Genomic DNA, 26006 nt, shown 5'->3' with positions numbered 1-26006 from the left:
GCTCAGAGCCCTGGGAGGAAGGCAGCAGGAAAGGCTGCCGGTTTGGGACAGCACCTGGGTACACCTTCTTGCAAAGGCCAAGAGCAAAGGCCTGAGGTCAGTGACTGCCACTCCTACATGCCCGCCGGTGGTTTGCTTCCTGGACCCGCCTCCCCGAAAAAATAAAGGCCTTTGCCCCGAAAGACTCGGCCTTTCCTTTCGCAGAGCAACACCCCGGAACCTCCGCCACCGGACACTGGTGGCAGGCGGCGGTGACTCGACGTTGACGCCAGCACCAGGGGCCGCCTCGCCTTCGGGACAGAGCCCACAAGACCCGAGCAGCGGCCGCCACAACGGAGTCGGGAACGGCGTCGCGCGGGTCGCGGCGGAAGCCGGAGCGTTTGGGTGACGGGACCGCGGGAACCCGGAAACGCCCGGGCCGCACCGGGCTGGCAGCGGCGGAGGGGGCGGACAACGCTGTGCGGCGGGGGACGCTGGCAACCCGGGGGGCCCGGGGGGCACAGCATCCCCGGGCGCCGGGCGGAGCAGAGCCGCCGCTGCCCGAGCGCGCAGGCGGCCGGGCGGCCAAGCAGGTGAGCGTCCGGGGAGGCGGAGGCAGGCGCGGCGGCTGCGCGCTCCGCCCACGGGAGTCAGCGCCAAGACCAGGGGCCAGAGCGCGGCTGGGGCGGGAGCGGAGGGAGTGACTTGCTGTGGGCCCCGGGAAGACGTGTGGAATGTGCTGGGTGGAGGAGGAAAGCGGCTGTTGGAAAGGGGTGTGTTGGGCGAAGGGAAACTGCGTGCGCTCCTGGGAGTCCGAGGCGTGCGCGGCCGCGCTGCTGGTGGGCGGCCCTCCGCGACCTGCCGTGACCCCCCGGGTAGCTCCGTCCATCCTCCGGGCGCCGCGCTTCAAGCGCCGCGGGACTGTCAGACATGGTAAGGCTGGTGCGGAGGCCGGGTGGGATCCCCGGCCAGGTGGGAGCTCTGTCGCCACCGCTCAGCCTGTGTTGGCGGGAGGCAGGATTTTCATTAACAAATTTCCTTTAGCAACTCAACAGCGCTCCGGAACGTCGGAATAAATGAATGAAAGAACACTGTTAAATGTAGCAAGGGACCTTGCTTAGTAAGTCACTACCAGTTCATTACTTTATAGGAGAAAACTCTTTTATTATGTTCTATTACGTGCAGTATTTAAAAGTGGAACCGCAGTTTTTTGGGGGAGGGGGAATCAAATTTGGTAGTTTCTCCCTTGGGGCCCTAACTCACTTTCACGGGGAAGCTCGGGTGGTTTCCTTTTAAGGGGATGACTTCTAAATTTCCATCCCTAATTTTCCTCCCGAGGTCCTACTTTTTTGGCATCTCAGGTTTAGTTCTTCCATTCCTCGTTCCCACCACCTCCAGGCTAAGTCGGCTCTACTCCCTTCTTACCTGCCCAGGAGCAATGGCTCCCCACCGCCGTGTTCCTTCTTAAAGCTGGAGGTCTTAGGCTGTCTTTGGTCTCTCTGTCCTCAGAAATGCCCAGTGATTGTAAACTCGAATTATTTAGGTGGTATTCCATGCCCTTCAAAACTGAGAGCTGTCCGTGGCTCCAATCAGATCAGTGTGCCCCTTTCTTCTTCTTCTTTTTTTTTTGCATTATTTTATCTTCCATAGCCTAATTTTTAGGCAAACTGGAGGAGTTACTTTGAAATGTAATTTCTGATGTGCTCTATGCCTGCCTGCCTTGGTCTTTGCTTACATCCTCTCTTCCTACAAGGAAAGGCCTTCCTTATGGTCCTTGTAGAAATTCTCCTTCTTCTTTAAGGCCTTAAATGTCACCTTCTCATGAAGCTTTCTGCAGTCTACCGTTAGTCCAGAACATTCTTTTTCTCTTGTGTGTTGGGCTTTATAAATATTACAATACTTAATAAATTTGCACTGTGCTAGGGCAACTTGAGAAATTTATTCCTACTAGAATGTAAGCTTTTCAAAAGAAGTCATTGTTATCTTTTAACCTGGTTTAGCATTTCAGTACTTGAGCCCAGTGTTAATAAGATAGATGAAACTCTTAATAAGTAATTGCTCAGTTAAATCATGGAACAATTAAACTCTTACGGTGCTCTGGAGGCAAAGACAGCTCCCGTGTTGTGTGCGACCCGAGTGCACACTTTTAGTCACAGTCTCACATTTCAAAGTGGTTTACTGTTCAGTGCTGTAGACTGTACTCGAGCCCAGTAACACATTTTCGAGGTAGTGTAGTTATTCTCCCCCCTGTAGGAGAAGGAAGATAATTTTCTCTCTACTCTTCTGAGTTCTTAGCTGAGACCCTATAATAAAAGGCAGGCTCACAAAAGAAAACCAGAAGTGTATAAACTTGTATGTTTAAGATCAATATGAATGGGCAGCTCAACATTAGGTTTCACCCCTCTGAAAAGCAAGCGTATCCTCAGTATTCTGTCACTGTTTTGGAGTCCAGAAACTCAGACTAATACCACTGGGCTGATCTCAAAGTGTCAGGGGGCTGCCTGTCCTCCGGGGTTCTGGGGGCGTCCCTTTCTTTCCTCTTCCAGCCTCGGTGCTGCAGCGTGGTGTGGGTGGCCGCATCGCTGTAGCCCTCCGGCCCAGCATCTCCACAGTCTCTACCGCATCTTTGCAACGCCTCCTCCGCTCACGGTCTGTGTTCTCTTCTCGTGTCTCTTCTGAGGACACTTGCGTTGGCGGAAGTCCTTACTTAGCTAATCCATGATACTCTTCCCATCTCAAGATCCTTAATTTCATGTGCGAAATCTGCTTTTCCAAATCAGATAACAGTGCAGGTTTCGGGGATTACAACCTGATATTTGAGGTTGGGGGCATCCTTCAGCCTGCCAGCAACCCTCAAGCATACATGTGTTACATCCAGTCCTGCGCTAGGATATAGAGTCTGTAAACATACAGAGAACATAGGATCCCGAGACTCTGTGAAGTTGCAAATTTGCTTTTCGTTACAGGCGAACACAGGATCAGACTATGGACTTGGTTTTCAGAAACGTTGGCTTTGCCATTAAAGGAGATACGAAGATGTTTCAGGGCAGTCATAGAAGCTTTCTAATTCTCTCCTTAGACCTTGGGCAGTTAATTTTGGCCTCAAGTTCATTGTTGTTGGTTTTTCTCCTCCAAGTTTTCTAGCTGACCTAGAAGCAACCAGTGAACACCAATAAAATGTCTGTGATGGCACCAACTTGGTCGGTCTTAATTACAGGCAATAGTTGAAGGGGTGTTTCCATTGGCATGATAACCTACCAGTGTCTCCTGGGTTTGGGGAAAGGTGTTTGACTTTAAGCAAGTTGACGTAATTTAATGCGAGGTACCGTATTTGTCTGTTGCACCCTACGTCATAGCCAGACTCTTTTTTCCTTTAAAGCATCACACATATTTGACTTTAGAGACAGAAACATCGATCAGTTGCCTACTGTATACACCCCCAGCAGGGATCTAACCACAATCTAGGTACATGCCCTGACCAGGGATTGAACCTGTAACAGAGGTATGTGCCCTGATGAGGGATGGAACCAGCAGCCTTTTGGTGTATGGGACAGTGCTCCACCTGAGCCACCGGCCAGGGCCAGACTACTTCCTGAATCATTTGAATAGCATGTGTCTTCCATGCGGGAGGGCAGGCTCAGGAAGACACGTTCCGTTTGTCTCGTCCATCCTTGCGCACCCAGGGCTCAGCACAGGGCCTGACCGCGGCGGGTGCTTAAGTATCGATGGCGACTCCTGTGAGCGACACCCTTCTTTTCTTTACTTCCGCCTGCAATCTCCGTAGTCATCAACCTGTACTGAGGGTTAGTGCTGGTGGGCCCTGCCCGGCTTCCACACTAGTGTCTGTTCTTTGTGGCATACGTGGGGTTTCTCTCCACCTTGGACGGCACGTGGCAGGAAATGACCGTAGTAGGAGGGAGTCGGGCCGGAGAGCACTGGGGGCGGGGGGTGGGGGGCGACTTTCTTCCTGGCGCCACAGTCTACAGGGACGTCTGCCAAATCACCGATTTTATGAGAATGTCAATACCAAACAGTTTTTAATTGAAGAATTAAAATGTACGTAAGTTTTATATTTACATAGTTGAAGAGATATTTATTTTATCTGAATGTAGCAATGGAAATTCCACATGCTGTGAAAGACCAAGGTAAAAATTAACCTACAGAAACTTGGGATTATCTCGTATGGATAGTCCCCTGATACCTGGAGGCGGAGAGGGAAGGAGACACAATGAAGAGCTGCCTGATTCAGACTGTAACTGGGACGGAATGTGCAGGCAAGGCTGCTGAGTGTCTGAGCGGGACTGTGCTCTTCTCCCTGCGTCGAGGAGGGCGGAGAATTCAGTGGAAGTCGTCTGTTTCTGTCGCAGAAAGAAAACCGAACATACCGAGAGTGGGGATTACCTTGGGCCCCTGTTTACTTCACTTTTATAAAAAGCAAGATTTCTTTATTTTCCAGAAGGTTATTACGGATTCCAGCTATAACATATGCTCACTGCTTTCTGCGTGTGGTTACAGAGACTCAGCCTTCTGGGAGGTGAGGGGCACCAACTTGCAGCGGAGGCCACGGCAGTTCTGTGTGCGTTATCTACTTCCGTGTGTTTGCACCAACACCTGCTTCTGGCCGGTGTGTAATGTGGGCGTACGTTTGCACAGCACTTTAGAACTTGTGTGCTTTTGTGTACGCTCCAGCAGATTATCCTAATGTCCTTAGGGACTGTATTTCAGGACTGGTGTTTAGAAAATGTAAATATAGCTCCCTTTAAAAGTGATAAGGTAGAAATTTAGTGTCTTGGAAGGAAAATTGATTTGCAGAATTTCTTGGGTACTTGGCCATCTTTAAAAATCTATGTAAATTTTGTTATTCTAAAACATAGACTGAACATTTAACTTTTTAGGACTTTTAGTGGCTGGAGACATAAAACAGCAAAATACCCATGTGATTGCCCCCGTAGAGTGGATGGGCTCGGTGCACAGACCCAAGGGCGAGACACACGCAGGGCGAGCTCCTGGAAGCAAACAGGTCTGCGGCCAGACCGATTTTCAGTTCACCTTCAAGGACCTGTCTGGGTTTGCAAAGATGAATAGAGAGTGTTAGTGCTCGGTGTTTTGGAGGTTTCAGAACTCAGTGAATGCCCCCCTGGTGTGGTTAACGGGGGCAGACAGTCGCCGTCATGCGCCCCACTGACACACTGCACGTGGTGCGGAGTGGCGAGCAGGGGATGCCGGTGCGGCGCCCAGAACTGGCTGACGAGCTTGTACAGCAGGTGGCCGCTCCGCCAGTGACAATGAGGGACTTGGGATTAAATGCATATCGAGTGCACTTAGAATAAGCCTCTAATGTGTCGGACAAACCTGCTTTCTTAAGGCTGTCAGCAGTCACCAAGAACTTTGAATCCTAAAGAAGCTTACTAATATTTCTGGTACCAAATGCTAAAGTAAATTCTAATCATGCTATTATCCAAGCTCAGCAAACCCAAATGAATGCACTTAGATGAAGTTTTGTTGTGCATTTTTCCCTGTAGAGGTGAGAGGGGTTTAAGAATAATAAAACTGACTTTATAAACCTCAGATTCATCTAACAATCCAAAGGGAACATAGTGACTGGGAAGCAAGTTCAAGGTCTGTTAGAGTGACTACGAAACCTGGTGAAGCTTTCAGAAGTCCTGGCAGTGTGATTGCTTGTAAAATTGGTGGGGTTGTAGGACACACATGTACCACAGGTCACACCAAAGGTCCTTAGTGTAATACAGTAATCATATACTGATAATTGTATAGTAGTTCATTATTACATATTATATGTAGATATATACACTCAAAGTTTACAATCTAAAACTCCAGACAGCAGGACTTTTAGATGAAGAAATTGGAGTTAGATGAATAGAAGTGTGTGTGTGTGTGTGTGTATTAGTGTTAGAACTGGGAGAGACTTGAGAAATCATAAAATACTAAATTTTACAAAATAGCTTAAAATACTTCTGGCTTATAGAATATTTAGAAGCTACTTGTTGAAAAACTTAAGGAAATTTTAACATTTAAGAAATTTTAATTGTTAAAAGGAAAAGGACCCCAAATGCTGGTGAGTAGCATACGAATGGGTGAAGAACTCCTGCACCGTTTTTTTGCTTCTCCCTGAGTCTGAAATTCTTCCGAGACCAGCCACCCTCCCTGGCCTGGGTGCATTGCTGTGGCAGCTCCTGTCGGGTGCGTCCACGTCTGCTCCATCACCGTCTGTTGACTGTCCTTGCTCATCCTCGTGGAGATTTTTTTTGCTCTTAGGTGTGATGAATATGCACATTTTGGGATTGCATACTGGACATTTGACTCACAGTATGCAACCTTGGCTCTTCCCTAAACCTTCTGTATTAGCAGGTAGCCCCTGGGGAGGGGCAGGTACTTCCTCTTGGCTGACATTCCCCCTGCCTGTGACAGGGCTCTGCCCGCAGTCTCCGTGACGCAGTGCCTGGGGGCGGGAGGGCTGCCACACCTGCTGTCCTTAATGCAGGGCGGGGTGGTCCCTCAGGTTACACACACCCAGTTGGGAGTGTCCGCGTCCTGCAGGGCTGAGGTCTCCGGCCCATTCCGTTGGCCAGGGACATGGGATTCTTTTGGGGCCTTTCTGTTGCCGATCTGTCCCTGGAGGTGGTTCCAGGCTGCAAACTGCTGTAGCAGCGTGAGATTCACAGGTGGCAACAAAGTCTCCAGGGAGTTCACTGCTGGCTCACCGCTAAGATCCTGGTCACCGGCCAGTTTGTCCTGTTTCCCTCACCTTTCGGACTTCCTGGGTGTTCCCTCCTGTGTTCAGTCCGGAGCAGGAAGAACGGCCCCTGTGGTCGTCCCCACCCCATCCGGGACCTGGCTGCTCCGACCGGCTTTCAGAATGCTGGCCTTTGTGTTTTCTAACTTGGTCTGTTTGCCCTGCTTGTTTGTTTTCCAGGCAGATGCAGATAAAACAATGTCCGCCAACCTCAAATACCTGTCCCTGGGGATTCTGGTCTTCCAGACGACCAGTCTGGTTCTCACGATGCGCTACTCCAGGACTTTGAAAGAGGAGGGACCTCGCTACCTCTCTTCCACGGCCGTGGTCGTGGCCGAGCTCCTGAAGATAGTGGCCTGCGTTCTGTTAGTCTACAAGGACAACAGTAGGTGTCCAGGGGCTTGTTTTCAAGTCACCGAAGCTCGTTTAACTGTTTGGGGCTGTTGGTCTGTGGCATGTACGTGACCCTCAGTTGTTAACTGCACGTGTGAACCTACTGTGCTCATGCCCTGGATTAAGAACATTTCAATATTTCTCATTTTATTAAGACACTTTCAGTGTAGTAGTCAGGGCATTTTGTCCTAACTTACATCATATCCATGTCTTCTAGTTTTATGTTTAGAATAATTTGAGAATAAGAGCAAGTTCTATAATTCTGTAGAAATTGTCAGAAATTTAGGAGTCAGATTTTTTTATGAAAGTAAAAGCCTTTTATCGGTTGTATTAATTAGTCCAGCAGTTTTTTTTTTTCAACAGCTCTATGGCGATATAATTCAGGTACCATGTAATTCACAGGGGTTTTTTTTTTAAGATTTTACTTAATTTACTTTTAAAAAGAGGAAAAAGGAGGGAGAACGAGAGAGAGAGAGAGAAACATCAATGTGAGGCAGAAACATCAATCAGTTGCCTCTTGTACTTGCCCCGACCTGGGACCAAACCCACAGCCCAGGCGTGTGTCTTGACCGGGAATCAAATCGGCGACATTGTGCTTTGCAGGATAGTGCTCGTCCAAGTGAGCCACACTGGTCAGGGCTCATTCGCTGACTTTTAAAGTGTGTAACTCAATGATTTTTTTAGTATATTGCTTTATTTTTGAAGCTATATGTATGTGTGTACATACATATACACACGTATAAAATTTGCAGCTTTAACCGTCTTAAATGTACAGATCAAGAGCATTAGTTGCATTCACAAAGTTATACAACCATCAGCAACGCTTCTGAGCCTTCATCACCCCGAGCAGCTACTCCGGACAGGTGAGCAGTAACTGCTCTGCTCCTTTACCCCCAACTCTTGGAAACCGAAACTACTTTCCATCCCTACGAACTGGCCTGTTCTAGGTATTTCTGCTTCTCCTTTTGTGTGTGGCTTATTCCATTTAGCGTGTTTCAGGGTTCGTCCATGCTGTAGCGTGTACCAGACCTTTATTCCTGTTTACGGCTAAGCACTGTTCCACTGTGTGTCTGTGTGTGTGTGTCTGTGTGTGTAACGTGCTGTCCATTCCTGTGCTGATGGGTACGCGGGCTGTTCCGAGCCTTGGCTCCTGTGAAGAGTGCGGCGATGGACAGTGAAGAAGGCTGCAGTCGCGTACAAGGCCCTGCTCAGTCCCTCCCTCCGCTTCCTCTGCTCGCACACTGTGGGGTGGGCCCCCGCAGGCGATGCTTCGCTTCAGAGTCTGAAGTCTGAAGCAGCGCCGGCTGGATGCACAGCAGCGCTGCCAGTTTGCATCCCCACCAGTGCCGGACGGACGGGGATTCCAGCCTTTCCTCACCCTCCCCAGCGCTCTGTACCTTTTTAAACCGATTGTTATTGTGGTTTGGATTTGCATTCCCCTGATGACTAACACTGTTGAGCATCTTTCCCCGTGCTTATTGGCCATTTGTACATCGCTAGAGACATGTCTACTCGGCCTGCCCACTGTTGAGTTGGGCTGTGTGCAGACTTGGTCTCTTTTTGACACTCCTGGTGGCCTGTGGGGCTAGCGCAGACTGGTCTGGAGCAGAACGGAGCAGAGAGAAACGGGACTGGTGTTCAGAACGCAGACAGTGCAGGGTAGCCTTGTTGGCTACAGTTTTCACTGTGGAAGCAGAGAGACGTCATCGAGACGTTCAACACGTGCTCTGTTCCGTGCACACAGCGACCAGCGGGGCAGCTGCATGGACAGGGCAGGGGGACAGGAGCAGGTGCAGGACACCGAGTTCGGAAGCTGTTGCTCCAGCCCAGGCGGGAGCTGTGGTGACCCTGACACGTTGTTAGAGAGGGCAGGGCTTGAGGGGCACCTTTCTGAGTGACAGCTGACAGGACTTGCTAGTGCATTCGGTGTGTGGAGGTTAGGGAAGGCCAAGAATCGAGTGTGAGGAATAATGCCCAGGTTTTCAGGTGCAGTTACTGGGTGAGTGGGTATTGCAGTGAATGATGGGTAGAAGATGGATTGGGGGAAATTCGGGCTTGTCTTTGGACCACGTTAACTTTGGATGCCTGTCGGGCAGTCAGGGCGAGGTGTCATAGTAGAATATGCGCAGGTGGAGCTCAGGGACTAGTCCGCGTACTCACTGCTCAAGTCAGAGACCGGGCGAGACACTCGTTTGGTGCTGAGAAGAGGAGGAGGCCGAAGGCCACGCCCTGCAGTCTTCCCAGCATTCCCAGGTCAGAGTGGGAGGGAGGGGCCGCAGAGGAAGACGGTGGGGGCCACCAGTACTGCAGTCAGAAACCACGACCACACGACAGGAGCACGGAGAAGGTGCGCCTCGGCTCAAGTCTAGGTGAGCAGAGGGCCCCCCTCACTTAGCACGTGGGGCCAAAGGCGCCCCTGGCGGGAGCAGTTGGTATCACAGAGAGACGCAGTAAAAAAGCAGCTGTCGTGAGCCGGCGCACAGACAGTGACGACACACAGACAGTGACGACGTGCTCTGTCTGTAAATTCCAGGGCGTTAAAGACTGACGTGTTGACAGGAAATGTAAATGGATCGAGTGCTCCAATCAAAAGACACTGTGCAGCTGAGCGGTCAGGAAAGCAACATGCGTGTATATGCTGCCCACCTGAGACACCTGGGAAAAGGATATTTATGCAAATAGAAATGAAAGTCAAAGTAAACTTTAAAACAAAGCCTATTATTACCGAGAAACAAAGGAGGACGCTACACAATGATGAAGGGAGGAATCCAACCAGAGGACACGACCCTTGTAAACATTTACGCACCAGCGTAGGGGCCCCTAAACAGCATGTGAAGCAAGTATCGACAGCCAGAGAAAGAGAGTGGCACTAACACTGTCACAGTAGAGGATTTTAGCACCCCGCTGACTTCCGTGGATTGATCTTCCAGACAAAATCAGTGAGAAAACTGGCTTTAAATGACACATTAGATTGGATGGATTTGACTAATGTCTTCAGAGCATTTCACCCCAAAGCAGGAGAACGTTGCTTGTTTCCAAGAGCGCACAGAACATTTTCCAGGACGGACCCCACGTTACCCCCAAAACAAGCCTCAGAACATTTAAGAAGGCTGAAATCACACCAAGGAGGGAGAAAATATTCACCGGTGGTACACTAGATTAAGGGATTAACATCCAAAGTTTATAAAGAACTGATACCACTCAACACCAAGAAAACAAACTGTACAATTTAAAAATATGCAGGGAATCTGAACAAACACTTCTCCGAAGAGGGAGGACACGCAGATGGCCAGCAGACGTTTGAAAAGATGCTCGATGTTCCCCAGTCATCGGAGAGATGCAGATAGAAACCAGCACGAGGTGTCTCCTCACAGCTGTCAGAATGGCCACCCTAAATCAGCAGGCGGGTGTTGGAGGGGATGTGGGGAGAAGGGGACCCTAGTGCACTGTGGGTGGGAGTGCAGACTGGGCAGCCACTGTGGAAAACGGTATGGAATTTTCTCAGAAGAGTAAAAATGGAGCTGCCTTTTGACCCAGCGATCCCACTGCTGGGACTGCATCCAGAGAAACCAGAAACACTGTCTGGAAAGAGTATCTGCACCCTGTGCCCATTGCAGTGCCGTTTACAATAAATAACCAAGCTCAGAGGCAGCCCCAGTGCCCACCAGGAGACGAGTGGACACGACAGTCATCATACTGGTGCACAAGGGAACGTTACTCAGCCGTAAACAAGAATTGACTCTTACCATTTGCACAGCATGGATGGACCTAGAGGGTATTATGCTCCATGAAATGGTCAGAGAAAGATAAACGCCACATGATTTCACTCACATGTGGGATCTGAACAAAATAAGTGAACGAACGACACTGAAACAGCCTCACAGACGCAGGAAGGGGCTGCTGATTGCCAGGGGCAAGTGAGTTGGGGCCCGGGCGAGGGAGGCGAAGGGGTGGAGAGGTGTGGGTCGGCGGTCACAGAACTGTCATGGGGACGGCAAGTCCACAGGGAGCATCGTCAGCGACCTTGCGACAGCAGGTACAGTGCCAAGTGGGGACACTTCGTAAACCACGTGGTCGCCCCGCCGTGCAGCCAGTGCAGAGTCACGTGGGTGTAAAGAAAGCTGCCCTGGCCGGGCGCTGCACTCGGCCGCCTTGCCCTGTGCACTGAGCAGCCACAGGTTCCACCCTGGTCGGGGCTCGCAGACGGGGGGGCCACCGACCCCTGCTTCTCTCTGTGTCTCTTTGCCTTCCTCTCTCCCTCACATCAATGAGCACCTCCTCCAGTGAGGAGTTAAAACATAAAAAGGGCTAATATATAAGTGTGTGTTACCAAAAAAACCCTGATATTTAAAAAACAAAACTTTACGACCCTGGTCCTGTGAATGATTTCAAATGAGACACAAAACAAATAAGCCGGGGAGGAAAAATAGGTGATTTTGCACACATGAAAATGCAAAACATTCATCCATGAGACCCAGTGAGGCCAGCTGCAGACTGAGAGGCAGGTCCCCACGGGCGGGCTGCCGTTGGCCGGTCTCCTGTCGTTGGAGGCCAGACGTGCCTCCTGGTGGACGGACCAAGACTACAGTCTTGGCAGGTATGGATGGGCAGGGCGGCTGGTGAGGCCACGGATGCACAGCACAGACGCTTTTGTAATGTCACCGTGATGGAGGAAGAGGACGGGGCTGACGAAGTATGCTGTGAGCTTTGGTTATCACAAACCTACTGTGTGGATGTGTGTGAGTACGTCCGTACACCTGACTTGTATTTCCCCGTGAAAGAACGCAGGGCCAGTGCCCTCAATATGCTACCTTACAACATGTGACGTTTGGAAAATTAGCATTATTAAAGGTGTAACATGTCGTCCAATTTCCGTTCTTTACAGGTGAGAAGACAGGCCTTGAGTGAGGGTATGTAACTTTCTCCGAGTTTCTCAATGACTGACTTTGCCTATTTCGTGTTTTTTCTAGAATGTAGTCTGAGAGCACTGAATCGAATACTACATGATGAAATTCTGAATAAACCCATGGAAACGCTCAAACTTGCCATTCCGTCAGGGATATACACTCTTCAGAATAACTTGCTCTATGTGGCGTTGTCCAATCTAGATGCAGCTACCTATCAGGTACTGACAGTGCATTTGTCAGTAATGCATTAGTCCTAAAAGGACTGACAGTCCTTGTAGGAAGCAGATCAACGATCATTCGTAACCTTGGCTGTTTTCTTTTTCAGGTCACCTATCAGCTGAAAATCCTCACAACGGCACTGTTTTCTGTGTCCATGCTCAGTAAGAAGCTAGGTGTGTACCAGTGGCTGTCCCTGGTCATCCTGATGACCGGAGTCGCTTTTGTGCAGGTAACTGTTCAAGACGAGTGCACCCTCCACGTGTCGCGGTTTCAGCCGCTTCCTTCCTGTGCGTGGGCAGGGGGGCCTCTCGTCTGTTGGAGCAAATAGATGCTCGCTCTCCCCACTCAGATGTTTGGGAGGGCTTCCTTTGAGCACAATGCCGTATCTGTACCTGATGCAGAGTCTGCGTGGCAGGCAGAGCTGGTGTTCTCTGGCTGCCTGGGGCCCAGGGGTCGTCAACACGCCCTGCTTACCACCCTGGCCCCTTCTTCCCTGGCTCTTCGCCCATCTTCTAGTGGTTCCTGTGGTCTGCGTCCAGGAGTCCACCTCGACACTCCTGGCAGATGCTGGGGCCCTGCTGGGCTTGTTACCATCTCTAAGGCATGCCCTGATTCGCAGAGATGCCGTCGTTCTGGGGGCCTTTCCTGGCACCCGCGGGCCAGGGGCTCCTCGGTTGGTGTCTGCAGCTCTGCTCGTTCCCGGGAGCCTTGTATCTGTGGTTCTGAAATTCTGCTGCCCAGCTTTGCCCACCTGCGCCCTTGGCCTCACACAGGAAACTTCACCGGGCTTGGCTTGGGTTTGCCCATCGTTCTCCGAAGCCAGGTGCGGTCCCAGCCTCCTCCTTCCGCCTGCACAGCCGGTTGGTTGGTCACCCAGCCCTCCCCAGCACTGCGTCTCAGACTTCCAGGACTGTCCTGTCCGTCCCCACATCAGTCCCCACCCAGCGCCTGCCTGCTGGGCTCTCCTGCGATCTTTTGGCTCCTCGCCAATTTCTTTACTTCTGTCCGACTTGTCCCCCAACTCAGCCCCTAGCAGTTCCCCCTGTGGTTCGGTCTCAAAGCAAACCCAGTCCTGCCAACTTCCCGCCCTTCAGAGCTGCTGCCCCCCCACCCCCCGTCATGTTCCCCAGAGAGTATGTGTGCACATCTTGAATAACTTTTTCATAAATATCTCAAATGGGTATTAGAAGAGTGTAACTGGCATGTCAAACACATATTTTCATAGATGTTACTTAGGATAGATAGGCTAAAGTAGGTATTACATTTTTTAAAATGAAGTATTTTAAATTAAAATGCCAAGTAATGACTGGTGCTTTCCGAAGCTGTCCTCTGAGGTCCGCAAGAGTGGCAGCCGTTACATGGCTGAGAGGGGCCCCTGGGTGCGCACTGTGTGGGACCGTGGGGACTGGGCGTCAGTCAGCTTGTCGTTCGTTCTGCCTAGTGGCCCTCGGATTCCCAGGAGGTGGACGCGAAGGAGCTCTCGGCAGGCTCCCAGTTCGTAGGCCTCATGGCGGTCCTCACTGCGTGCTTCTCGAGTGGCTTCGCCGGGGTCTACTTCGAGAAAATCTTAAAGGAGACCAAACAGTCGGTGTGGATAAGAAACATTCAACTGGGTGAGTGTTAAGTACTTCCTGATACTTTTTTAAGTGATCGTATCTATCATCGTAAAGTGTCCTGTATCTCTTTAAATAAGTAAGCCTTTGCATGAAGTGTGCTGTCGATCTAAGTATCTGGCAAGGTTTGGGCTTTTTAAAACTTCTGTGTTTTACGTGAATACCTTTTATTCAAGAATGTGAAATTTTAGGTTGATGACACAAAGCCGGTTCTGCCCATTACGAGCCTGAATAGCCTTTCCCTTGGCTGCTGTGCTGTTCCCAGAGGGCGTTGCAAATAACTTTCACATCCCCACCTGTAAAATGGGCTTAATTACAGTGCTATATGTGTTGCTGTGAGGATTACATGCGATAATACATGTAAATGGTTTAGGAGAAAGTGCCTTGCATGTAGCAAGCACTGATATGTCAGCTATTTGCATAAAGATGCAACTGTTGGAAAAGAAAACAATATTCAGGGTTTGTGTGTGTTGCCCCAAATTGTCCTGAATTATAACAAACACAAAAGCCATTCAAGATTGATGATTCTCTGGCATTTCATGGATTTCGTGTTCATCGGTTCGACCTCATCGCACACTCGAATGGTGAGCTGGCTCAGAGTTCCGGACGGACACGTGAATAAACCGTAGTGACTTGAAGGTGCAGGGCCAGGCGTGTGTGTGCATGTGTGAGAACCCCCCGCCCGGCAACAGGAAGGTACGAGGCGCATCCGCGCGGACCTTGAATGGGCCGGCCGAGGGTCCTGTGGCGTGTGCGCTGTATTCTCTGTGCTCTAAGATTGGTAATCCCTGTTCTTACATTCTCACGTTTTTGTCTTCTTGTACTAAGTATGCTTTTGTTAAATGTATGTAAGTATCCAAGTAGGAAATTGTACAAGCAGCTCCGTGTCATCAGAGCAGAACGGTGTAGAATCCCGGACGTGCCGTGGGCAGACCCCTCCCTGCACTGACTCGAGCTTCCGTCCCCTGTGCAGGTTTCTTCGGGAGCCTGTTTGGCTTGATGGGCGTGTACGTCTATGATGGGGAGCTGGTGTCCAAGGACGGGTTCTTCCAGGGGTACAGCCGCCTGACCTGGACCGTCGTTGCCCTTCAGGTAAAGCATCTGAAGTGTGAGATTTGAGGCCAGTGAACTTCATCTTATCTTGGGGAGTCCGAGTGGCTCCCAGGGTGCTGTCGCGAGGAGGAGGGCCCCCGACTTCCCCCGCTGCCCCCGGTCTGTTTGGGGGCCTGGTCCAGGGCCGTAAGGGAACCCCCTGTGGAGATGGGGGGCTTGAGCATCTCAGGTTAGCGTAATGAGAATGCAGGTTTAGGGGTAGCGGGGCTGAGGCTGTGGCCCTCCTGGCGCCGCGGTCTGTGCTCGGCCGTCTGACCGGGACAGTGTTGCACACTTCTGGTCCGAGTTTCACGAAACTGCCGCACTCTCTCATTGCAAGTCGTTCAAGGGGACGGTGATTTCGTCTCCAGTGAGCCCCCTGGAGGGCATGACGATGCAGGCACAGACTTCCCAGCCTCTAGCGGTACTAGACGCCGTGTACGAGAGGCTGTGTACTCTACTCTGGGGAGCCAGGTTCCTGTGGAGGGCGGGCCAAGGTAGTGGAGGGCAGTTGGTTTCGGAAGCAGGGAGGACACCTGTCTTTAGGGGAGAAGGAGCAAGGGTAAGTGAACTTGTGAAGTAGATGCAGAGTTAGCCAGGAGAGGTGATGTGCGCCAGCTTTTATCTTAACAAAGAGGGAGGCGTCTTCTTTGAAGCGGTGGCTGAAGACCGGAGTAGAATGAACAAGGTTCGGTACAGCAGGTAGCGGCACTCCACGGGGAATGACCAGACAGCTGGGTGAGAGCCTGGCGAAGGCGTCCTGGAACTTGGACTCCACCCGGAGTGAGCCCCGTCGGCAAGAGCTGTGACTGCAAAAGCTGCCGCTGCCGCTGCCGCTGCCGCTGCCGGGGTGGCTCCCCGCCGACGTGGGGGCTGGCAGGAAGCAGAACGATGACGTGCCATCAGACCTCGTTAGTGAAGCAACCACAGTTGGAATTTGAAAGGGATTTGGTGGAAAGTTCTTTCTGTACTCTTACCCAAAAAAACCCCTAAAACTGTGCTTTAAAAAAAGTAGCGGATAACAATGAAAGGTGGAATAGAATAGGGAGAAACTGGAAGAAAAAAGTGAATTTGGAAACTGTTGAAAGGCTAGTAAAATAACTTCCAGGTTATACTTTATTTTTAATCAAAAGTAAGAACATTGTGCTAATTGGGGAACAGTCTTTCCACATTTGTCTGATCGGGGGTGTTTGTACTACCTTGGACGAGGCTGGACATTTTACTTGTGGTGGGATCACACTCCGTGGTGACAAACTGCAGGGCACGCAGGTCGCCGCTCTGCCAGATTACGGCTTTGGAGACCAGGGGGCTCCTGAGCAAAACCGAGGGGGCTGCTGGTTGGGAGACCACTTGCCGCGAGGGGTCAGACGCACAGGACAAAAGCGTGAAGTTTGGCTGAATACTGCGTTGGTTGGAAAAGCAGCTTTGTATATGCTTGTTTTTAAAAATAATCTCTTAAAACCTCTGCAGGCACTCGGAGGTCTTGTGATCGCTGCTGTTATAAAGTACGCAGATAATATTTTAAAAGGGTTTGCAACCTCCTTATCCATAATATTATCAACACTGATATCCTATTTCTGGCTACAGGATTTTGTGCCAACCAGGTAATATCTTCTTTTCTATTTCTTTAAATCTCCAAAAGATATAGAAAAACAAGTATTTTTCTTAAGATTTTGTCTGAAAAAAATTGTTTTACTACAACTTTTGAAAAATCATGTACATGTAATTAGTAAAAGATACCTACTTAACTATCTTTTTAAAAGGTTTCAAATTAAATGCATGAAAAAATCTTGCACTGGGAAGTTTCTTATACAAATTCTCTGGCCAGAATTTCCCAGTAGATACGAATGCGCCTTTTTCCCAAATAAAAAGTCATGTAGAAGTCAGATTAAAAAAGTATTAAGTCCTGTAAAGTCATAAAATAAGCTATATAGTGACATTTAAAATTTTTCAAAGGTTTAATTATTTTTGAAAAACATACACGTCAAAAGTTAAGATTGGTATTCTAGTTTATGTCCAGTTTAAGTTCATTTCCAGTTTATTGTAAAGTATTGTATTTATGGGTAAAATAAAGACAGAACCTAGCCATCTAACCTTTTTTTTTAAAGCATCCTAAAAAATTAGTCCTGCGTTTTGCTTCTCACTACCTTAGATTTTAAACTGAAACTTACTTTGGCTTGAAAAGAATGCAGATTTTCCTTTATATTTTCCAATGCCTTTAAAAACTTGAGCTCTTGCTCAGCGTATTGCAGGCGACAGGCGCATTGAGATGAGGTGCAGTGAAACACCTGCACTTTGGGAGACGGTGGGGGGCGGTGAGGGCGGAGCTGGAGCACGTCACGCACTCTCCAGAGCCCTGGGTCCCCGCAGGCCCCGTGTCCCCGCAGGCGGACTGAAACAAGCAGGCGCCACTGCTTTGTCATAGGACGGTTGGGAGACCTGCAGAGGCAATGACCACGCAGCTGAGTGCCTGGCATGCAGTGAGCACAGAGTTGGTGGTCACGTTCCTGGACCATTTCCCCGCAGATTAGACTGGTTTTCAGAGCGAAGACGCGGAAGGCACTTGTTTGGCCTGTGGTCTGATTTTGTCCTCTTCTTCTTCACCCCTTCAGTGTCTTTTTCCTTGGAGCCATTCTCGTCATAGCAGCCACCTTCCTGTACGGCTACGACCCCAGGCCTGCAGGGAATCCCACAAAGGCGTAGTCCAGCGCTGTCTGTCACTGGCTGCGCCCCGCGGCGCGGACTCAGGGGGCTCCTGCAGACCCTCGGGGTGTCACGCTGGGCCTAGTCATAGTGTCCAGATGGACATAGTGTCCAGATGAAAACATGAGTGTTTGAGGGTAAACTGTGTGTGTCTGTCACAAAATGCCTAATGCATCTAGAAATCAAAACTTGAAAGTGTTTCCAGGGATCTGAGTTAGTGGAGGAAACTTGAATCCTGAGGTTAGAAAGGTATTGCCGCTCCGACCGCTGCAGGCACAACCTGTGCCGTGTTCGCGAGCATGGGCAACGCGTGCCAGCCCAGCCTCTGCAAGCCGGTCTGTGTCACTGCCCCTCAGCGCTGCGTCTCCCTCTCCCTGTACCGCTGTATCAGGCCACGTGGCGTGCTCAGCGTTTTACACTATAATTACCTGTAAGGCTGTGAAGGAGCAGAGCGTGACCTGAAACACATTCACACGTCCCTAAGATTCCTATACGCACACCAAAGCCGGTCACCAGAAGGTGGCGAGATGGTCTTTGCTCCGCTGCGTCCAAACGGACGGAGAGAGAGGCATTCTGGGTCTGACTGGTCAGGGAACAACATGCATGAGGCGCCTTTTGAGTTTCACGCAGAGAGAGGCACGCACCCCTCTCTCCACCTCCCCCAGGGGCTTGCAGGGCGTGGCCGGCGCACACAGCGGTCTGGAGGCCCCGGGGCCGCCGGGAGCCCGGCTTTTCCGCTGATGGCGCTGTGTTCTTCACACAACTGCATTTCTTTCTGTAAGTCAGATAAATCTTTAATAGTGCTTTAAACTGAGTTTCAGCGTTTGTTCCATTAAAGTTTTAATATGTAATTTAAAGGGATTAAGTACTTGTTTAATAATTTAAATAAAATAATTATTATCTAATATCTCCATTTGGAGAGTTTGGAACTATCAGAGCATGTACTGTACAGAATTAGAATGTTTTTAATGAGCATTTTACCCACTGATCCATAAAATCTGCAACTGTTGACAAACAACCACCACCAAGCAGTAGGACTGATGTCACGTGCTTGAGACCAAAATGGCTTTTCATGGAGACATTCCAGGTTGCCACGAGGCCACATCATTTCACATGGCCCTCTGACCACACACTCAGGGCTGCTCAGCAGAGCTCCGCAGGCCTCTCATAAAGCCACCGTCCCCAGGACACTCCAGTCCCACTTTCGAGTGCCCTCTGTGCTGCAGGGAGGAGCCACCACTCGGCTTTCAAATGGTGGTTTCTTTCCCACTTGCATTGGCACTACAGTTGAAGTCGCAAGTTCCGTGAGTTACTGAGTACATTGGTGCAGGGAGAGAGAATTTAGCAGAAGTGAGGAGACGAACTAGCAGGCAAAATACTTTCTACAACTGGAATGTGAGGTTCGCTGTTGACTGGGCAGAGTCACCTCAGTACAAGTGTCCTAAGAGGATACAAACAGTAAGAAATAGGTAGTTCTAGACCTCCGTAGTGGATTTGGGCACTATTCACACCCTTGGGCGCCCTTCACTCCTCAGGGTCGGCGGTTACTTCCCTGATTCGGACTTGGTGTCCGTAGGCCAGGGCCAAATGCAGCTCACCCAGAGTTTAAACATGTTACAGTGAGAAAAACCTTTGCAGTCATTTTGCTGGTGGTTCCAGTTTGGCACCAAGCAGACTGCTGGGAGCCTGGCTTACTGGTTTTCGGTAACCGAGTGAAAGTACCGTTTGGAGTGTCTGGTTGGTAGCTCCCACGTGTTGCGTGTGGTGCCTGCAGTCCAGAAAGAAGGATGTTCAGACCCCAGCCTTCCCTCAGGTGGTGCGGGGTCTGAATCCCGGATGTGCACGGAATGCACTCGAGACTAAACAGGAGATTTATGTTCAGCCCAGGAGAACGGCTGTGTGGGTAATTACGTTAATTCAGTGTGTACTCACAGCTAATCGTTAATTCAAGTGTAGTCTGTCCCTCTATTAATACTTCCAAAAATGACACAAGAGCATGATTGGATATCCAGTGTGTTAGTTACAGTGGTCATGTATTTTCAGCTGTCCAAAATAACACACTTTTCAAGATTCCCAACAAAATTTACAAAATTATAATCATGAGTTGTTGAGAAAAGAGAAAATAGTCTAAAGTATACAAGTATTTCAAAGCAATTTTTTATCATGTTGCTTTTCTAGTCAGCTTGGAAACATCATTTGAGGCTGGGCTGTGTAGTTCATACAGCAGTTTGCATGTAGGTCATGCAGAATAGTTGACTTGAGGGGAACCTGCCTTCCAGACCATGTCACACACATGACAGTTTCCTTGTGTGTGTGTGGGGGGGGGGGGCTGAGGTGTTTGATGACCTCCAGAGCCTTATTGTGGTAATATTTTGTAATAACGACTCCTTGCTTATTTAAATTCTCACACTTTTTAAAGTTCACTTACTGTCTCTCAGCTACTTTGTTCACTATAAAAATATGCTGATTCATGGCAGGAAAGTGCCCATTGACAGTTCCATCAACAGTCAAGAACATGGTGTGTGGGGAGGACAGTTGGACATGCCACCTGCAGGGGGCGCCACACAGGAAGCGCCTTGGTCCTGACAAGGGACTTACTCCGGAGGACTTGTGGGCTGCTTCTACGGTGGAGAATGGAGCTTAGAGATGCCAGAGTTAAGTGTTTACATCAGTGTGTATTAAATGTCACAATTCCATGGAAGGAAGGGAGGTTTGGTGTTTAAACTAGATTCTAAGGGGACAGAATCTGGAAGGAAACTACTTGGCAGACACTGTAATGCTGACTGTTCTCATTAAGAATTGCTACACCTACCTGTCACATTGTTGGTCTTTTAAATTTCATTGCACAGTCATTCAACTGTCTTTAAAAAAAACAGGGTGCAGCGTTACTCATTTTATTTACAATTTTATTGTTGTAATATTTAATGACATGTGGATGCTCGCTTTGCCTGAGAAAGTTTATAGAAGTTATTTATGCTATATTGAAAGACATTTTAAGAATCTCTATGATATGTAGCACATTTAAAGTAATTATAGGACCAAAGAAAAAGCACTTTTATCAAAATCTGGTCCTGTGTGCCTTGCCTTACCAATATACCTGACGTTTTTTCTGGAGAATATTACTGTAATTCACAACTTTGGACACATGGGCAAAATTAGGACGTTTTAAGAATAACTGTAATTCAGTGTTTTGGTTGTTTCAACATTGGCTCTTGAAGTCCATTTCCTAACAGAAGACGCGGCGGGGCCCCGTGCAGGCCTTGTGGACGGCGGCTCCAGGGCACTGCCCCGAGCTTTTCCAACTGTGTCACCTGTACGAACGGTCATGTCTTTGTTCTGTTGCTTATCATGAGGTAGAATCTACTGCGATCTAAACAAAAATTTTTAATAATTTGGGTTCTGAATTTGTATGTCTGTATTTTATTTCTTTAGGAAGATTCTTTTGGGCCTGGGAATGTAATTTGTATATTTAAATTTTTATGACATAATTCAAAGAAATATATAAACTGGTCTTTTGTTAAATGGATTTTTTAAATTGATAAGTTTTGTTGTCATCATTTTGGTGTCCAGGTACCTACTTAGTAGGCTTAAGAAGACAGATTATTTTCATAACTAACTGTGCAAGTCTCTCCCTGTATTGCCTCCTGACTCACCTGTGTTGTACTGAACCCTAAGTTAGTTCCTCTCTATATATCAAAAATGACTCACTGGCCTTTTTTCTCCCTCCCTAGTTACCTTTATCACAGGTGATCTTTTGTTTTAAAGATTTCATTTTATTTATTTTTAGAAAGAGGAGAAGGGAGGGAGAAAGGGAGGGAGAGAAACATCAATGTGTGGTTGCCTCTTGGGCGCCCCCATCTGGGGACCTGGCCTGCAATCCAGGCATGTGTCCTGACTAGGAATCGAACCAGCAACCCTTTGGTTCTTAGGCCAACGCTCAATCCACTGAGCCACACCAGGCAGGGCACATGTGATCTCCTTCTAGTTTATGCTCAAGTATGAAGAACCGGTTTGATTTAAACTGGTTAGAATTTCTCTCCCTGTATGATGATGATCACCAAATTTTTTTTAAGTTATCTCTTCGCTACCCTCAAGGTTAGGTAATTAGTAATTGGTGTATATTTTCTTTGTAATTTGATTATATCTGCTGCTTTTGTGACTATCAAGTCAATGCATAGAGATCAAATGATAAACTATGTAAAGGATTATATTTGCACCAGTATTACTGAAGCAACCTTGTACAAAATGCTTTGTTTTAAAACATTGCTAAAAGAAGAATATTAGCACTTTAAAATGTAAACCTTTCCTTGGTATCTTCTTATGGTAGGGTTTTTTTGGTAAGGGAACATTTCTTTGGTTCTAAGTACCATCTCTCACAATCCTGGGATCCCAGAGCTATGCAAACACACCTCCTTGCTAAGTCTGACAGCAGCTGCTGCCCTGTGACAGTCAGTAGTGACCAGCAGGGATAATTACAGCCCCAGCTAGCGTGGCTTAGCAGACTGAGCTCTGGCCTGGGAAATGAAAGGTCACAGGTTCAATTCCCAGTCAGGGCACATGCCTGCGTTGCAGGCCAGGTCCCCAGTAGGGGGCGTGCGAGAGGCAACCAGTCAGTGTTCCCTCTCTATGTTTCTCACCCTTCCTCACTCCCCCTCTCTCTGAAAATAAATAAATACCATCTTTAAAAATAAAAGGAATCATAGAGGAGCCCTTCAAAGCAGGAATGCACCCCCACACTCCAGACTCCAGAAAAGACTGCAAAGCGGAAATGATTGCCTTCAACCCCAAAGACTTGAAATCCTACTCTAGGGGAGTGTGTCTCGGTGACAGCATTTCAGGGGTGTCACTGTGTGCGGCATCCTTATGGGTCTGCCAGAGCAGCTTTATCAGGACACCCCTGAATACCCCAGCATGCACATTCCAAAAATAAGTACATTTTCCTCATTAAACTCAATACCAAAAGTAATTCCATTATCTAAGCTCCCATTCAGATATTTCCAATTACCTCACAAAATGTAAAGGTCATTTTCCCCCTTAGTAATTAACAATCTCTAGAGCAATGTTTGGGCACCGTGGGAACTTTCTGTTACCTAACAGCCTTTCATTTCATGGCTTCAGCATCAATTAATGTTTCTTCACTGAGCCATTCATTACACTGAGGTTCAAAACGGTGACTCGAAGAATTTTAATTCTTGAATTTTCTTCTACATTTATTAGTTTATAATCCCATATTTTTAAAAAAATCATCTTTACCCTGGCTAGGTAGCTCAGAGCATTGTCCCAAAACACCAAGGTTGCAGGTTCGATCCCAGGTCATGACACACAAGCAGCACCCAGTAAGCACATAAATAAGTGGACCAACAAAATTCTGTCTCATCAATAAAATAAAAATCAAATTTTAAGAAGACCATTTTCCCCTTCTCCTCCTAGTGCCCCCCTTTTTCAACTACCATCCTGTCTTCCAATTACTCAGTGTATCGTAGTCAGCTTCACTCACGTGTTTGTAAGGTCACTGGCCAGTGGCAATCGCTCGCTGCAGGCCGCCCACCTCCCGTGTCCTCTAGACCCGGCTGCGTTGGTCTGGGTTCCTCCGCGCGCAGGCGCCAGCCGTCCCAGGCTGCTCCCGCCTGTCTCAAACCTGCACCACCAGCCCCTCCAAGGACCCCTAACCCTTTCCCAAGGAACAGAATTGGGACTCCATTTGGTGCCAAGTCGGGTCAGCGCACAGTTTGGGAATAGGTTTTTAAAAAATCGTGACATGAATTCAAGCAGATATTTACAATTAAAATGTAGCATCACAAGGGTTTTTTAAACGTATTTGCCTCTACCTTCTTACAGTGAAAACAATGGGTCCCTAACGACGTTCATATCCTTGCCCACAGGGTACTGTGTGTGTTTCAGCGCCAGAATACCAACATGGCTCGTGGTAAACGTGCCAAATCAAATTTAAGGTTTCTTTGCAGTTCTCTGTCCCCAGAAGCACAGCCCACTGGGGACGAGGACTGTAGCGTTCGGGAATGGACACCCCTCTCCTCTGCGTAGTGATGCTCTTGCTGTGATACAGCCGGTTCATTTGTTTCATGTTCAGTTTTAGAAGTAACCCCTTTCGTTCTCTTTTTGAATGTGTGCAGCCTTTGCCTGGTCCAAAGCGAAGACCACACAGAACGTGTGCTCGGAGCAGCCCAGCCAGCGCCCCTGCCCCTCCATTCCCAACCCCTCTCTGTGACCCTGGGCAGCTTCCAGGCAAGCACACCAGTATGGACACGGCTGTATTTGCCGTGTTTCTGTCTCTGTGTGGCGTGCATGCTTTGCGTCTGCATTCTCTGTTTGGGGAGATCTGTCTGTTCTAGCGGGGACACTGAGACAGTGCGCTTGGCCCCGCCTGCTTGTCCAGGCTTCTGCTGTTTGGTGGGACGTATCTGCATGACGTTTTCCAACTCCCACCTGCTCACCTCTGCGACAGCAGGTTTACTCCCTGCCTTTCACACGCCGTCTCGTTTTCCTAGTTGCCGTATTTCCGATTGATTAGAACATATAACACACGTGGACTATTTCCTCACCCCAGTCTTGTCTTGGTTATACAATAAAAGATACTGTAAACATACTTAAAACTTTCCACCAGTACTTGAGCTGAGGTCTCCCCAGTCAGCTTTTGGCTGGATGAGACTTGTCAAGTGCCCAAGGAGGGATTTTAAGTCCACTTCCCCAAATTCTGGCTGAAATGTTTCTGGAGCCCCGGCCCAGGAGCTTGGCTGGTTAGAGCGTCATCCACACACCGAGGTTGCAGGTTCGACTCCCAGTCAGGGCACAGACCAGAACCCACCAGTGAATGCAGTTGTCACTGGAACAACAAACTGATGTCTCTCTCCCCCACCTAACCCTCTCTCTCTCTAAAAGCCAATAGAAACTATAATAAAGTACAGCTTCACTGGATATAAGATCCCTGGCTCACACCCTCCTGGAGTTTTCTGGAAAGGTGGCCCCACTGTTGTGGAGATTGGTGTTATTGTCAGGAAGTCTGCACCACATGACCCCCCCCCCGCCCCCTTTAGAAATGCTAATGCCCTGCGGTTGGTTTTTTGCTTGGAGGCCCAGGTCTTTTTTTCCCCATTTCCTTTTCTGTCTGACCCTTTTTTCTCTTTTGTCCTTGGAGCTGATTTATTCCTTGCCTCCACATTTCTTCCTTTACTTTCATATGTAATTATTCTCTCTTAGGAACCCTGTCTTTGGTTGTTGTTTTTTTTAAATGAACTTATTTATTTTTTATTGAATTTTGGGGGGTGACACAGGTTAATAACATTCTATAGGTTTCAGGGGTACAATTTTTTAAAAATATTTTTTATTTATTTTTAGAGAGAGGGGACGGGAAGGAGAAAGAGAGGGAGAGGAACAATGTGTGGTTGCCTCTCGTGTGTCCCCTACTGGGGACCTGGCCTGCAACCCAGGCATGTGCCCTGACTGGGAATCAAACCAATGACCCTTTGCTTCACAGGCCTGCACTCAGTCCACTGAGCTACACCAGCCAGGGCAGGGGTACAATTCTACAGCACTTTATCTGCATATTGTAGTGTGTGTTCACCGCCCCAAGTTGAGTCTCCTTCCATCACCATGTCTCCCCCCTTTACTGTCTTCTACCTCCCTCCCCCGTGTTAATTTAGCTGATTTTATTGTTTCAGTATGTTGCCTGAGTTTGTTTGACTCTCATTTCAGATATTCCCACGGAATTTAACATTTTTAATCTGTTGCACCCTTTGATGTTTCCCATTGCTTATTTAATAACGTTTCATTCATACTGGAGTGTTGGGTGCGGTTTTCTTCTGCTTCCTGCTTTTCTAGAGCTGCTATTTCCACCCAGACACGGATGTGCCACAAGAATTTTTAAAACATGCCGAGCCTGACAAATTCAGTCAGGGGCACTGACCTCTTTTCCCTCAGTGTCGTAAAAATGGCCACAGCCAACACAATAGCCATCTGGTGTGAATGAACCAAAATTATTCCTTTTTTTGTTGTGGCAAGAAATATCTTTTTTTGGTGTGCCACAGAACTTTACTAATTAGTGCCACGAGATGAAAAGGTTAAAAATTGCTGTTTTAGAGGGTAGTATTTTTCTATTAATTGAAAAGTCTTCATTTCTTTTTTGTTTCTATAATAACCTCATACAGGTTTTTGGTGGCTTTTCTGTTCCTGAAAAAATGTGTTAGGATTGTCTTGAATCTGCAAGAACTACAGATTCTTTCTTTTTTTTTTTAAGTTATGCTTAATTTTTTAAAAGATTTTATTTATTTATTTTTAAAGAGAGAGAAGGGAGGGAGAAAGAGAGGGAGAGAAACATCAGTGTATGGTCAC

General features: G+C 48.4%; 1 protein-coding gene across 2 annotated transcripts; it reads left to right on the top strand.

Moving 5' to 3' along the window:
* The first annotated feature begins 270 nt into the window (after positions 1–270).
* On the top strand, positions 271–21170 carry SLC35A3 (solute carrier family 35 member A3). 2 transcript variants are annotated; one of them, XM_037152954.2, is made up of 8 exons: positions 271–572; positions 6914–7118; positions 12097–12251; positions 12359–12481; positions 13694–13865; positions 14839–14957; positions 16428–16561; positions 17570–21170. In XM_037152954.2, exons 2-8 carry the CDS (start codon positions 6932–6934, stop codon positions 17658–17660), a joined length of 981 nt encoding a protein of 326 aa, XP_037008849.1. In that variant the 5' UTR covers positions 271–572; positions 6914–6931; the 3' UTR covers positions 17661–21170. The 2 variants fall into 2 exon arrangements, with proteins under 2 accessions (XP_037008849.1, XP_037008848.1); XM_037152953.2 differs by lacking the exon at positions 271–572 and adding an exon at positions 714–912.
* The last annotated feature ends 4836 nt before the right edge of the window (positions 21171–26006 follow it).

Source organism: Artibeus jamaicensis, unplaced genomic scaffold (assembly GCF_021234435.1).
Source record: "Artibeus jamaicensis isolate MK-2021 breed Jamaican fruit bat unplaced genomic scaffold, CSHL_Jam_final scaffold_1689, whole genome shotgun sequence".
Classification (NCBI taxonomy): domain Eukaryota; kingdom Metazoa; phylum Chordata; class Mammalia; order Chiroptera; family Phyllostomidae; genus Artibeus; species Artibeus jamaicensis.
Note: the sequence above shows the minus strand (reverse complement) of the source record. Positions and strands in the feature narration are given on the sequence as shown.

Bases quoted from the DNA above. Each gene is read 5' to 3' on its own strand.
- SLC35A3 (XM_037152953.2), top strand. The intron at 12,252-12,358 runs GTACTGACAGTG...TTTCTTTTTCAG, and splicing joins TAGATGCAGCTACCTATCAG to GTCACCTATCAGCTGAAAAT. The intron at 12,482-13,693 runs GTAACTGTTCAA...CGTTCTGCCTAG, and splicing joins CCGGAGTCGCTTTTGTGCAG to TGGCCCTCGGATTCCCAGGA.